Consider the following 16,348-nt stretch of genomic DNA (forward strand, 5'->3'; position numbering starts at 1 on the left):
AGACCCAGAAATGACCTCTTCCAAATTTCACGCGGTAGAACCATGACGGCCTAAACGGATCCCATGAGGAGGATGTGCGCGTTGTACAATATAGTCTCCAGCAATACCCCTGACATTGATATACAGGTATTGGACATTATTGAAACTGAAACACCTGCACAAATAGCCTGGGATATTCGCGGGACTCACCAGAGCCATCTGGTAGTTGAAATCATACTTATGGGCAATGAGTCACGTTTGCGGGTCCTTGGTAGTCACTCCAGTAGAAGAGGTTCGTCAGTGAACGTCAAATCGTGTGTGTAGAGCGGTATAATGGGGAACATATCCGACTTCAAAAGAGGGCAGATCGTAGGGGTGCGTCTAGCAGGCGCATCTATGTCCAAAACTGCAACACTTTGTGTCGTCTCACGAGCTACAGTATCCAGGGTGATGTGTGCATATGAACAGGAAGGACGAACCACATCCAGGAGGAGCAACTGCAGAGGACAACGGAAGTTGTCGGAAGGTGACGTCAGGGCATTGACTAGGATTGTTGCACGAAAACGGAAAACCACCGCATCGGCAATCACCGCAGAAGTGAATACACACCTCACAGAACCTGTGTGCACGAAAACAGTCCATCGATACCTGCATAAGGCGAACATTCATGGCAGGGTTGCTATCCCGAAGCCTTTCATCAGTAGCACAAATGCCGTAAAGCGGGTTCAGTGGTGCCAGACTTATAAAAACTGGACGTTGGATGACCTAAAACGTCTCATATTCTCGGATGACTCCAGCTAGACCGTGTTCCCAACAACAGGGAGAGTGTTCGTCTGGAGAAGTCCCTCTGATGCATACAACCCAGACTGCTTGGTACCCACAGTCAAACATGGAGGCGGATCCGTGATGGTGTGGGGTGCAATATCGTGCGAGACTTTGGGCCCACTAATTGTTCTCGAGGGTCGTGTCACTGCCAAGGACTATAGCACCATTCTTGAGGACCATTTACACCTTATGGTTCAAACACTCTTCCAGGACGGTGGTGCTGTGTTTCAGGATTATAACTGCCCTATTCACACTGCTAAACTTACCACAGTGTGGTTCGATGAGCATGACAGTAAGGTTGAACATCTGCCATGACCCGCTCAATCGCCGGATCTCAACATTATTGAGCCTGTATGGGGTTTGTTAGAGGATCGAGTGCGGAAACGTTTCCCTCCACCACGTACACGTGCTGAACTTGACACTGTGCTTCAGGAGGAATGGCTCCAAATCCCTCAATCGATCCTTCCCACGTCGTGTTGCTGCTGTACTGGCCGCCAAAGGTGCCCCAACACCTTATTAAATAAAAATTATGGCTTTCTACCAGGTGTTTCAGTTTCAATGTCCAATACCTGTATTTAGATCTAAAAGCAAACATATTATGTGAACCCTGTATATAATAGCATTGTAACCAAATATGTTGTATACTTTATGCTTTATGATATACCACCCTTGTATTATATCTTGTTGTTATGTAATGATTATTCTCTTTCGTCTTATACGTAGTTATTTTCTCATTGTCTTTGTTTTCTCTTTCCAATTCTTAATTACTTGTTTTGTCAGTATGTATGTGAACTGAACTCAGATAACCTCAAAACACTGTAACTGGGCATTTGCCTGTAGTGTTTAATAAATAAATAAATAAATAAATATCTGGACGCTCACCAACATTGTTTATTTTTTCCCATAAATATAACAATTTAACAATATAATAACAATACGAAGTTAACAGACGGCTTTCCAAACCTTTCTTACTATCCTAGAAGAATTATTTAGCCTTATATCCATTTTCAGCGTACTTTTGAAGTATTACTGGCTTTTTTGAGTGTCTGAAGAATTATTTTTGTTGCATCAACATTTGGGTTATTTCCATTTGGTTTATTATACGAGGCTACAATCACTATCTGAGGACTAAAATCCTCTGATTGAAGCTAAAAGCTTAGGCTGTAACTAGGCACTTAGCATGTATATCGACTAATCACAGGACAACACGAACCTTACAGAGGATTGTAGGTGACGTAGTGGGTTGTGGTCCACACGCCAGAGCCTTATTAGCCTGCAAGAAGCACTTACAGCTAATATTACGAGGAAATAAGGTTGATTTTTTACTGTTTCACAAGAAGGCTATCCTTTACACACCCAATATTTGCTTTTTCAAGTAACTACATGTACCAGAAGCACACAGGCCAACACTAACTAGAGTGCTATGCAAATTATATCAGGTGCTAATGTATCAAGAACTATGCTTGTCTATATTTCTGAGAAATTACGCAAAAGCAGATTACCCGATTTAAGTATCTCAAAAACAGACTTTTCTATGTAAGTATATTTTTATAGATTACTAAGTTTAACAGATCAAACAGGAGGACTGCAAAATTCATTAAATGTAGTTCTATAGTATAGGTGGATTCAGAGATATAAAAAGAACAAATATAAGATTTCGCTTTTTTTGCTTTTGAGGCTATTCGCGACGCTAAGGATAAATGGCGAGGAAATGTAACGGAGGAGAAACAGTCCCAAAAGTTATGGGCTGCATATAAGTTAATACCACAGAGATATTACAGTAGGTGTAGGTTCTACCACCAGAATATTTCTATCATAAAAATACTGGTTATGCTGTACTGTTAGCTAAAGATGCTGATATTTGAGAAACTTTAAAGCTTATTTGCAAAATTTTAAGATAAATAATAATCTTTTAGACTGTAAACATATTTTATATCCATTCTGCACAAGATCCGATGACAAAATTTAAAAATTGTAATCGCCCAGACAGGGACTCGAACCCTGGACAGATAGGTTAAAAGCCTTACGCTATACCAACTAAGCTATCTGGGCACAAGGTATTCTTTTCTTGAAAAGTTTGTTATGTTAAGAAATATATTGAAACACTTGAGAACTCTCTTGGTCTGGTTCGACAGAGGAGGAGACAACATTTCCAAATTTTTACAGACTGGGTGTATTTTTCCACTATAGAGGCCTTCACTATATGTAATTCGAAACGCTAAAGTTCAGCTAGCTTTCAAAATTGAGGTAAAAATTGTGTTTGGCGAGATTAATATACAGGGTGATTACAAATGATTCATCGGGTTTTGACGTCTTATAACTTCAAATATATAATGCCCACCCGTTTGTACTAATAACCAATGAAAAGAGCATATTTTAAAGTTTTGTTTGTCATTGCAAGTTTCATTGTAATGCACCAGGCGGCAGGGTGATAACAGTTTGCAAAATGACGACTAATCAACAGAAAGCATTTTGTGTGTCACAATATGAGAAGACTGAATCCGTCACTACCGTGCAGAGTGCGTTCTGAAGACAGTACAGCATACAGCCACCAACCCACCAAAGCATTCTGCAGTGGTATCGACAATTCAAGGACACAGGTTGCCTCTGTAAAGGAAGGAGCTCTGGACGACCAGGTGTTGCAGTTGAAACAGTGGAGAGTGTCCGAGAGGCATTCCTTCGTAGCTCAAAGAAATCTACACGTCGTGCAAGTCGCGAACTGGGCATTCCTCAGCCAACTTTGTGGAAGATTCTGCGCAAGCGATTACATCAGAAACCATACCGCATACAGCTGCTGCAACGTTTACAGCCAAGCGACCGCACCATCGGATGCAACTTTTGTGAACTTTTCCAAGAAGCAATGGAAGATGACGAATTTACCTCTTGACTCGTATTCAGTGATTAGTGTTGCCCACGAGACGAGACGGGACGAGACTTTGGTCTGTCCCGTCCCGTCTCCTGAAAATGCTGTCTCGTCTCGAAAATATTCGTTTGTCCCGTCTCGTGTCCCGTCTCGAAGGGTTCTGTCTCGTCTCGTCTCGTCCCGTCTCGTTTTGTCCCGTCTCGTCTCGTAAAAGTGATCCGGGATATCATGCCAACAAAAGTCAAAAGTAGCAGAAACACGAAATATTTTTTCCGGAAAGTGGGATAAAGCTCCAAATATTTTACCCATTGCGTGGTGAGAATAAATAAGGTTCGTTAATCATGAGGACATTAATATTAAAAATGCAGTTTGTTGGTTACTGATTGCTAGGTATCATATGAAATCTACCTTCTGGCTCTTCTCGCTTCATACAACTCAGAAATCAGAAATCAGAAATTTTTAAGGACCCGCCGGGATGAGTGGGGCCCAGCACAGGTCTGCGGCAACGCCTCGTCTTGTAAGCGTGCCCCTAAGGTTTGGGGTTCTCAGATTGAGTACCCCTCCCCTTCGGGGCCCTCCATGGCATGCGTGTTAGGGAATACCTAGAAAGCACACCTAGTGTGTATGTATCAAACGGTGTCTGCCTATGTGGCACTTACCGGAAGTATAATTAGAAGGCGAAAGTGAAGGCGAAGAAAGAAGAGAGGAAAGATACAAGAAGCTTTTTGCGTGACAGAGGAAAAAACCTGCCGCATGCATAAATCGGCAGTAAAAACCTCCAAATATAATCTACACTATATCATCATTTAATCTAAGTTTCAATATTGAATTTTGGCTGGTGAGATGGAATACTCCCATGATGCTTCAGATACCACAGGGCCTTTTGGAAATCTTCAATTGATGGTTTATTTATTTGAGACAGATATCTAAGAACAGATAAACACAGATGTCCACAATTAACATTTTTGAAATTTTGAACACGGGCATTATTGTAATAAAGATTAGTTGATTTTAGATATTTTACTAAATTTTCAGGTGGAACACCTCCAAATGAATCAAACACAAATGCCTCATCTTTTAAATATTTAAGATAACAGATCCAGTGAGTGCCCTGATTTTTGTACTTATCCAAATTAACTATGCCACACTCTTTGTTGAGTGGTTGTTCTGGTAAAGAATCAGACATGTACACACCTCTAAAATTTTTGATGCCCAGTGGCTTGATTAAAGCTTCAATATCTTGGTTTGTAAGCGGCTCTTGTTCTTTTTTAAACTTATTCATGGCTCTCTTAACACCTTTGCCTTGTTTTTCCATGGCCAGATTATGGCGCTTCATTTCATCTAATTCTGCCTTATTCTTCTTGGCATCTATTACTGTTTTTGCTATAGCAGCTGATCCCCCAGCCAAGCTCCCCACAGCCCCCAAAGCTGCTAAGATAGCAGGGATATTAAATATAAAGCCCCCTATATGTGATTTTTTTTCTAGATTGCTGTAATTTTTTTAATTGAGGGGTACTAAGTAATAATTTCATACCATGGCCCTTGGCAAGACAAGAATTTTTTTTCTTGCGCTGCTTTTTAGTTAAAAGACTATCAATAGTTTTAAGAGATTTAAGACCTGCATAAGGTATCTGATACATAACACCCTTGGCCTTCATTGTAGGTTTATTATATATATATTCTGGGTTTACATAGCTTAATTAAGTGGCTTAAATTTATTTAATTTATCACAACCCCCACCCCAGTTTTTGTTTGGTGTTCATAGCTATGGTGGTCCCCAATGCTGCTATTCTCTCACTTAAAGAAGCATCTTTGCTTACAAATCTACCAAATGCAGCCTCTTCTAATTTCTTGTCTGCAACATGTCGCCTATCAAGATCAGAATGTGTGTTGTATGCTATGTCATGGTCTCTACAAGCAGCATCTAGAGGATTAACACCAGGGTCACCTCTGTTTAATCTATGGTTCAACTTTGTACCGGGACCACAATACTGATAGCCTGGAATGTGTAGCTCAAATGGCAGCTTGTTTATGGTGTCATTAACCAGCCCCCGACCCTCAGAGATATTCCAAAATTTAGGTGGTAGAGTATTAATAATTTTTATAAGATATCCAATCCCCTTAGTGTCATTCACTATAAAATTAGACAATTTGGTGCTTATCATGTCCATAATTCCAACCTTTTCATTGTAAAAATTGTGGTTCCCAGCATTTTCTTCCCCAGCTATCACCAGCAACCTATCTACAAGTTTCCTGACATCATCAACCCACACAAATTCTTTAGGCAGGGTGTTGTATTGTTTGATTCCACTACCAGTCTTGACCTGTGACCATATGGGCTTGATTAAGTTGTTGTATTTTGCTCCACTGCTAGACTTGACTCTTTTTTGTGTGGGATCATTGTTCTGGTATAGAGCATCTGATATTATTAATATTTCTTTGTAATGCTCATAATCTTGATCTGTATAGCTGACAGGTCTCTTCCTAGTCATCAGTTCCCACAATCCAGGTGTGCCAGGATACTTAACAAAACCACCTCTTTCTCCAAGATGAGATTCTGAATATACAATTAGATCATCTCCCATAAATGTTACTCTAAAATTGCCAATTCTATGTATGATGCTACCATCACGCTCTGTGTCAGCATATAAGCCAAAGACCTCATCTTTGTTGTCTTTAGGTGTGCTTAAATATTTTTGAGCAAGAAGACCCAATTCAATAGGATCCTGAGTAGCTTCAATTCTTCGAGGAGGAACAGGACTAGGTGTATGAATACTAGAAAGTGGGGTGATTGGATAATCTAATATATTCCTAGCAGCTACAGGTACAAGCTCTGTGATCAAATTTTGATTTTGCTCTGTAACAGTTTTGATATTTTTACCTAATTCACTAATAGCATCAATAATAGGTTGTTCTGTTTGCTTGTGTTGTTCATAGATTCCTCGGTTCTCTGATTTCCATCCCTTAAATCTTTTTACAAGATAATCTCTTAATTTAAGATCATCAATTAATTGGCCTTTTCATGGTTATTTATATGTGTTTCAATGTCTAGAAAATTGTTAATTTTATTTCTGTATTTGCCACTATTGGGTTTCCTTGTCATATCAATTGTGACAAACCCATAGCTGTCCTGGTTCCAGCACCTACTGCAAAACTTAGAAAAATTATTGTAGCTCAAGTCCCCACCTACATATTCGTCATGTATGTGTTTGAGGTTGGTATGATCTTGATGAAACACACATATAAAATTGCTGTTGTCTCGGATCAGCTGTTTTGGAATTTTAGAAAAAGTCTGTGCCAGGTAGAAGCAATCTATGTTTTTGTGTCGGCCCTGTGTAAAGAAATTTCTAACCTTGTTTTGATTATCCAGTATAATGTTATCAAACACAACAACAGAGTTATCAAGACATTCATGGAGTGGCTTAACATCTGGTTCAAAAGTGGCTATATCCAGTCCATCATATAGCTTCATCAGCTGCTGATATTTTAATTGTTCCAAGCTCTTAGAGAAGACATACAAATGCCTGTTTTTCCAGTCTAACCAGTTAGGTGCCAATAAAAATTATCAATCATTAGTGTAGTTTTACCACAAGCCGATGGCCCAACAATAAGACATCTAATATTATCAGGCAACAGCTTGCCATTTCTCTTAATCTGCTGTTCAGGCTCTGGTAGCCTCTTTATAACATCCCAGGTGTTCATAGTATCACTTTGTCTGCCTCGATCCAGCTGTGTTCTGGGAGTCCTAGCCATTTAACAAGTATCTTGTTGCCTTTTCTGCGGATGATTTTTTCTATAAGATATGTGTCAGACTGCTTAGTTTTGCTGAGTTCTTCTTCATAAAACCTGCCTTTGAGAATTTCTCCTCGGTGATCTTTTATTATATATGTGTTAGGGGTCCCAGGTTTAACTTGAACCACTGTAAATAATTCAGTGCTCCAGTTTCTGGTAAAGCCTCTTTTGAATATGTGCTTATATTTGCTGATTCTTACTTGATCACCAACCTTGTATTTAGCTTTTTTGTTGTTGGCTGGTATCTAGGATAATAAACAGTACTGATCAATTTTTGCTCATCAGATGAAGTTACCTCAGAGGGCTTCATGTTGATTGTGGAATGGACCGAGTTGTTATATCTATCTAAAAGTTCTGGTAGGATACTGAGCCATTTATAATTACCTTGAAGTGTAAATTGTTTATACATATGATTTTTTAGGGTTTTGTTGAATCTTTCTACAATAGAGGCCTTGAGATCACTGTAACTCGAGTAATGTTGTATTGACTGGCTTTTAATAAATTGTTGGAACACCGAATTATAGAATTCTTTGCCATTATCTGTTTGCAGATAGCGCGGTGATCTTCCACTCTGATTGATGATTGTCCTGAAGGCTTCTGTAACACATTTTCCAGTCTTGGATTTGAGTGGTACAGCCCAGGCATATTTTGAAAATGTGTCTATGACAGTGAGTAGATACTTGTAGCCCTTGTTGATCTTGTCTAAGTTTTTCAGCTGTCCACTTGCCATCTCAACCAAGTCACACTGCCATAAATCATCCATGCCTTTTGTAACCACTGGCAGTCTCTTATAATTATGTCTGGCTTGTCTGTGTAATTCATCAACAATAATTTGTCTAGACATAGTATGTAAACAAGAATATTGCAACTATGGGATGTTCAGCAGCTGATACTACAGGATTTTCTAAATATAATTTGTCTCCTATTTGTATATTAAATTCAAGAGAACCATCATCTTCAGCATAAGATGTCTCTAATGTATTGGGATCTGTAAAATCCTCTAACTCTACACTGGTGACTTTTAGTTTGTTGTCAGCATTAGTTATTTATAAGGTAGGGTAGTAGTGTGCCTGTGGTTGTAGCCAATATTTGATCTTGATTGGTCTAAGTGTGCCCCCAACAAAAAACTGGTAATAAAATTGTGCAGGGGACAGCACATATATTTTGCCACCTGGTGTAATTGGTGAATCATATTCTTTGTTGGGGATACTGTACAATTCAAGAATTATTGTATGCTTAGGATTCTCGATTAGGCCAGTTATTTCTTTTTCTGCTGTAAGCAATCTACTTGTTACAGATTCAAGGTGCTCATTGATAGTCCTAACAACATCATAATGGCCTGGCTTGATCTTTATGTCCACAACAAGTTTTTTGTATTGTTGCACAATCTCTTGAAGCTGGGTGGCAAAAACAGACAGAGCATTTGCTTGGTTGGATTCCATGGTCCCTAGCTGTTGCTTGATATTAGCTACAATTTGCTGTAGATTTTCAACAACTGCCAATTTTGAATTTTGAGCAGTGAGATCATGGACTTGTCTTCTGATATCCTCAAACAGGGCATGCAGTTCATTAATATGTTGATTACTTGGTAGAGTGGCCACTGTCTGAGTAAGTTGTTTGATCTCTGTCTGGATATTCTTGATATCTTCTGATTTCAATATGCGATTCACAGCTCTCTTAATATTTTTAAGTTCCTGTGATGTAGGCAGATTTGCTACAGTATTTTGCAAAGATTCAAGTGCCAATTTCACATAATTTAATTCAGAAGCATCAGCCACACTTTGCATAGCATCTTGGAGCAGGGCTATGTCTGCCTGAGTAGGTGTTGATTGTTGTAAAATTTCAAGTTTTGTTTGGATATCATCGATCAAGTGATGAAAATGAAATAGCTCAGATTCAGTGTTGAGGTTTTCAAGTTTTGTGATCTGTTGCTGGACACTGACAAGGGTGTCTACAATACCAGGCAGGCGAGATTCTAGAGTTTCTTGTACATTTGTCAGATCACTATGTACTGTTGCTATTGTACCCTCAAGATGGCTTATGGTACTCTGAATTTTTCCAAAATCTTCATATGTTTCAAGTTGCAGTTTGATGTTGGCAACACTACGAGTTATAGCACTCAGAGCATCAGAAGATGGCAAGTTGTTCATAAAATTTTCAAGTGTCTCAATTTTTTCTTTAACCTCGGCTATGGCATTGTTCAAGGGGTCCAGATTAGGTATCTGTAGTGATTGAATCTGTTCCTTTAGAGTGGAAATTACTAGATCAAAATCTTCTTGTGATTTTATGCTTTTGACAATTGTTTGGAGCTGTGTCTGGACATTATTTATCTGCTCTTCCAATTGTTGTTTCAATTGCTCAGAGTTGGTAGCCTGAGTCTTAAATTTGGCTTGAAGGGCTGCTACAGCTTCCTCTAAATTTTGAAAATTATCTAATGTAGCCAAGTCAGTATATTTCTGAAGCAGCAATTTGAGTTCTGAGTCAATTTTAAGAAGAGGGTCCATGCATTGTGATTGTAAATTTGTAATTTCTAGTTGAAGACTGGCATTGAGTGTGGTTTGTAAAGCTTGTAAATCACTTCTTAATTTTTTGACTCTGACATCAAGCATCAGAATCTCATCACTGTGATCTTCATGCCTTGTATGGCCAAATATATCATTAGGCATTTTTGTTTTAGTGGTTATTTATTATAAAATATCTAATTCTTAATTCTATAAAAAAAGGTATAAGCTTGTCATAGGATCCCGGGACCTCAATATATAAGCAGTCACCAGCAGAAACAGTATATACAGTGCCAGAAATCATGTTTGAGTGCTTTATCCTGTAAATATTTTTGCCTACTGAAACTTTGACATTACCCTCGGGGGTTGTAATAAATTGTAATTGACCACGTACAGGTAATTTGTAATGATTTAAATTATTGTTAAATATGTACAATGTTTTACCTGTTTTATCATCAACATCTGTAAGTATGCTGTTCAGATGAATAATTAACAAACCACTTAGTTTAGATATCATAGATTGTATATCAGAAGAGGGTGCTGGTGTTGGCAGGTCCATAATAGCCTGTTTTTTGAACCCAAATAAGTTCATAGGCATTTCTATTTATTTCAAATCATGCTCTGTAATTGGGGATTGATTGCCACTTTTCAAATCACAATGCCCCCATGGTAGAGTATGTATGCCACATGACAAAATGCATCTCTTATCATCATGTGGGTCCAGAGCCACTTTTCTTACATCATTTGTAGTCAACAAGTGATCCACACTCTGAATTCTGCATTCTGATGTTCTGATTAAACTCTGGGTTTTGAGACAATTTTTGTAATCTTCAAATTCAAGCTCTTTGTCCACAGTTACTCTGCCAATGCCCTTGGCTTTTTTTGCAACAACACCACCACATGTTTCAAAGCTATACATCTTGGCCCTTAACCCAGCAAATGCCACAATAACATCACCAAGTGTCTCATCTTTTAACTTGCCAGGCACCTTTTTGTTGTGGGGTTGAATTTTTGTATGTTCACTAGTATCAAAATATTTAAGCAATACAGGCTGTGATATATCTTGATAAACATCTTCTGTCTGAATATCAAGAATAAAGCTATCTGTGTTCATGTACATCAGTTTTACACGATCATTATAAAAAGGCTTCAACACATCATAATAGAGCTCCAGCATGTGTAATTTGGCCAATTCCAATATCACAGCCCCTACATAAATAGGCTTATCAAACTTAATCTTTGTTTTTTTCATGTTGAAGAGTGCCATATTTTCATCATAAATTCTTCTGTAGTTGAAATTAGGCTTTGCTATCAATTTTTTGCTCAGGCTGGGGTCTGTAATTAATTTAACATCAGTATGTTTTCTGACATTTTCTATGGTTTTGCCATACACTGAATTTACCATCAATTTAAACAAGGTCTTATCAAATTGGCTCATTGCAGATGTTCGAAGCTCTGTGTTTGTATCAATATATGACTTCAACCATCTTGAGTGCCTGAACCTCAAAACTTTGCCAACTTTGGTCACTTGAACACCATGATGCATCAGGAACTGGAGGTTTTTGTAATATATGACATAACCCTGTTTTGGCTCTAGAGTCATCATTAGCTTCTTCTGTTTAGAGCCAGGTGAACACTCAACCTCAGGAATTGGGGGCAGATCAGAAAATGTGTTGTGTAAATCATCAGGAATTGTCAGATCAACTTCTAAGAACAGGCCATAGTCACTGTCATCAAAATCCTGAAGATCTTCAATATTGAAATCTTCAACCCACTCAAGCCCTGCATATGGCAATTTATCCATCATAGCATAACCATACAGGCTGTTAGCATCCACATAAAGTATATAATTTGATGGCAGTGCTGGATCATAATCAGGAATATATTTGTTATTTGCTCTGGCATATCTCTGAGAACATTGCACCATGCCTCCTCGTATACATTACTCCATAAACAGATACATATCTTGATCTTGGATCAGATCCAATTGCATTTTAGTGTTTAAAAACATTTCAGCCCATGCTAGGCCTGGAGCACTGTAGAAATACATTGGATCCAGTTTATAATTTTCCATCGATGATTTTCTAAATGCCTGAAGTATATCAGCTAAGAGAGTCACATCAAGTTTTAAATATGCCTTGTGATAATCACCAAATGTCTGGCATTTTAAATTGTTCCACATCAACTGAGCATGGTGATAATCATCATCAGTGATTCCAGATGCCCTGAGTTTACTGTAGAATGCTTGTTGTGGTGGCAGAGAACACTCATCAAATTTAGAAAAATCTGTAACATAGTCAAATGGGTATACACCCTTCCGCCTAATTAATTTCAGGTCCTGATTTGGAAACAAAGCACATGTGATTTTGAATTGATCATCAGATAATTGACTGGCCAGTGTAGCCAGGCAAGCGGACAGAATTCTGTAGGAATCAAGAAATCTTAAGTGAATGGGAACACCGTTAACTTTAATTATCTTGCTAATAGCTATATATTTCTAATCATTTTCTGCTAAAATATTTAAATTCTGCTTGTCAAACCCCTCGTACCTGATCAGATGATGAAAATCATAATTGGATGCACCATGGCAAAATATAGGGACAAATTTTGGTCTCTGGATCTTAATATTACAGCTATTACACAAGGCCATTTTGAATTTACCATCTGTATGAGAATGGTGATGCACCTTGATATTTGTATCTGAAAATTCAGAATCACATACCGGGCATTTTTCTGCATTGTTGAAATCTTCAATCTGTTTCTCTGTTAAAGGCAACATAGGTTTTGATTTTAATAAGACATTAGATGCTATGTCATGGCATTTATTTTCTATTCTATGTGCAAATTCTTTGATGGCATCTGGTCCCATGTATAAATATTCTTCACTAACAACACCATCCTGTACAACAACATAATAAAAACTAGAAGGCTCATGTAACTGGTATGATGTAATTGAAGATTCATCAGGATGTGGGCTGCATAATGCAAGGGGTTTGAGGTTTGATTCAAAATCACAGACTATATATGCTGGGTGTTCCAACAAGGCTTCAAATTTTTTGAATTTGGCATTTTCACTTGGACTAGGCATCACCATATGAACAGGTTTATGGTTGCCACAGTATTTTAAATGTTCAATTAAGTTGTTTTTAGCAATTTCTGCATTTTGTTCATGAACACCATTCACCATTTTTCTACCATCAAATACAGTCAAACATCTTCTACACAACTTGAATATTGTATTAGATTTGTCTAGTTGTTTTCTGACTAAAGCTTCAAGACTGTGTATCAGAGTGTAATGGTATGTGTCATCCCCTTCAATTAAGAGCAGATCAATCGGGACAGCAGAATCATCATCAAGTGTACTGATTCTGAGAGGTGCTATCAAGCAATTGCCACGGCCAGTGGAACAAATAAATACATTAATAGATAATTGTTTACCATTGATATCCCTGGCCTTTTTTTTTCAAATTTATCAATATTCTGAACAGACATTGGATATTCTAAGCCCTCCATAGCATCATCAAAATTGTGTTCATGTTGTTTATAATAACTTATTCTCTCAGGATCCCTTAAAACTGGATACAAAGCAGCTAAAATACACCACAGAAAACGTTTCTCATCATTATTTTCTATGTTAACCACGGCTTTTTTGTTTTTAATATTGGCAGGTAAAGGCACATATGTGGAACCTTGTAATGGGTTAAATTTAGAAATATTAACATAGAGCTTGTGTGGAGTTCCACATAGGCTCCAACCCGATTCTTTTGCAGCAAATTCAGAATGTTTAATATTCAATTGATCTATCAAACTGCTTATTATTTTGTCTGAATTTGTATTTGAATATAAAGCTACAGTTTCTGTTATGTGGGGCTGTGTAAATTTTGTGCCATTTGGTTTCTTATATTGTGTAAACAATTTGAGGGACAGCTTATAAGAGCTATTTTGTGCATTTAGAATTGCCTGCACATCAGGATTTATACTGTTCAAAAAATTCTTAATATCACATCTTGGCTCTGGTACAAAACGGTGATCCCTAAGTTGGCCAGCAAAACTGCTATGGATGGGTTCATAGCGTGGCTGCTTTGCTGCTCTAGCATTAACAGGTGTTTCAAGCTTCCTTTTCAGACCAGATGTAGATGGTTGTGGGGGCAATGTTGATGACTGTGCAGAACAAGTACCCATATGTTTATATGTGAAATATTCCATGCTATATTTTCTATGGCATTTTGGGCATATTTTTGTGGGAGTTTTGCATTTGTCTGGATTACAATTCTTTTGGTGCTTAGCCCAATTGGGGCTGGATATATTCTTATTGCATTGATTACAATATTTTTGATTTGGCATTTTTGTTGTTGGTTTATTATATATATTTCTTGGGATTCAAATCAAAATTCTATGCTTAATAAAAAATATCAGTTGGGTTCAGCAGTGTGCTTTGTATATTTAGTGTATATACTTAGTGTCTTAATATTTTTGGCTTTCGTATTTTTGTTGTTGGTTTATTATATAAAATTTCTTGGGGTTCAAATCAAAACTATATACTTAATAAAACTATGACAGGTTGTATAAAGCTGATAGCCTACATGCACAAATGTAGAATAAGTATTAATCTACAGAAGCACTAAGCCACCACAAATACATGTCTACACAGGCATGTCCTAGAAAGGCAATGACCTAATAATATGTGTCATGTATAACAAACTGGGACAGATATAAGCCTGACTCCAAATATGAGTGGATTACAACAAACAAGCAAGATGTGTCAAATATCAGACCTGTATGAGGAGCACTGCAACAACATACCCTTACTCCTCAGCCACTCTCACAATACTAGCTGATATGTAATGCAAAATCTCTTTATATAGCCTAAGCATGGACCGCATTGAAAACATCTGAAACAATAAGCCAATCAGAATATGCCACATCATCACATTATGTCATAACCAACCAATCAGAAAACAACACATGCCTAATAATTTATTGCATACTATTGGATAATAATTTGTTGCACAACATGATGCAATAGAAATAAACCAGAAGTAGGCCACAAGTGGACCGGAAGTGACAGAAAGTGGACCGGAAGTAAATATGTGTGGGTGTATGTGGGTGGCTCTTATGAGCATTTTGGCTTAGTTTTAAGTGTAGCCAAAACAATATCAAGAGGGGCATATTTTTGACAAGCTTATGGACAACAATCTGGCAGATGTAGCTTTTGTAAGTGTAGGCAAATCAATCTGAGGGGGGTCATACTTTCACGGGAAATTCCCGAGGGCATTTTTACAAAAATCTTGGGTTAGACAGAGTACCACACTTGAGCAATAAGCTCATATGCACATCTTGAGCTAGTTTTAAGTGTAGCCAAATCTGCCTGAGGGGGACTCATACTTTATAGCAGGGGTTTCCAACTGGCGGCCCGCGGGCCGCATGCGGCCCCCGATGCCTTTTTCTGCGGCCCGCGAAGCCAGTTTGCAAAATACATTAATTTTATTTATTTTTATTAAAATACGTTCTTGTTTTACTGAAGGAACGGATGCTCTGTGAAGAAAGACAATGACACAGATAGAATTGATTTTGCAGTCAATAATGATAATCAGAAGAATCTAAAGTGACGTAACTTTCTCTTCACACCATGCATTCCATCCCTTCGCTACGTGGAATGAACTCGTCTGCTTCCGCGAAGGCTTCACTCTTTGTGTTCAGAAACAAACTCCAGAGCGGCGCCATAGAAATCTGTTTTACTACGCACGAAGTACGAAGAGATTTCCAGTGTTACAACTCGGATTGTACTGTGACTGATTGTTAAAGTTTGTGCAAATATCGAAATGAGCAATATCTCCAAAAAACGTAAGATTGAAAATTAAAATAGCTTCTCTCCAACTTGAATTGCGTGATTTGCAAGGCGATGTGTTCCTTCAAACTAGGCAAGAAAAGGGGCCAGAGTTTTTCAAATACCTTTCAAAGGAACGCTTTCCAAACCTTCGTAGTTTTGGGCAAAGAATGACATCGATGTTTGGCAGCACATACACGTGTGAAAGTATTTTTTTTTCTGTGAAGTTCATCAAGAACCGCTACAGAAGCAGACTGGCAGATTCCTCACTGCTTCACCCTCTGAGACTTTCAAATACAGAAATTCAAATACAACTTTAATAAAAGAAGCAGATCGGGCTCAATTTTCACATTGAACTCTTACTATGAAGGATTCTTATTTGTATGGGGTGAATTTCATTTCTTTCAATTCATCAATAAGTATTGGGTTTTTGTGAAATAAATTGTAATTATACACTTTTGATTTGTAATTCCATTGTTTTATTGCCTCATTTTCGAAATTTAGGTCATGCGAAAGTACTACATTTTCAGTTCAGTACTTACAATTTTTGTAATTTTTAAT

General features: G+C 37.8%; 1 protein-coding gene across 1 annotated transcript; it reads left to right on the forward strand.

The window, feature by feature from the left end:
• Positions 1-312: 312 nt before the first annotated feature.
• LOC145978771 (uncharacterized) lies at positions 313-780 on the forward strand. The gene has a single exon (XM_083111586.1). It carries the CDS (start codon positions 313-315, stop codon positions 778-780), a length of 468 nt encoding a protein of 155 aa, XP_082967712.1.
• The last annotated feature ends 15,568 nt before the right edge of the window (positions 781-16,348 follow it).

The sequence above is a fragment of the Lepisma saccharinum genome, chromosome 25 (assembly GCF_977018435.1).
Source record: "Lepisma saccharinum chromosome 25, izLepSacc3.1, whole genome shotgun sequence".
NCBI classification, from domain to species: Eukaryota; Metazoa; Arthropoda; class Insecta; order Zygentoma; family Lepismatidae; genus Lepisma; species Lepisma saccharinum.

Coding starts and splice junctions, on each gene's coding strand:
- LOC145978771 (XM_083111586.1), top strand. CDS start 313: ATGGGGAACATATCCGACTTCAAAAGAGGGCAGATCGTAGGGGTGCGT.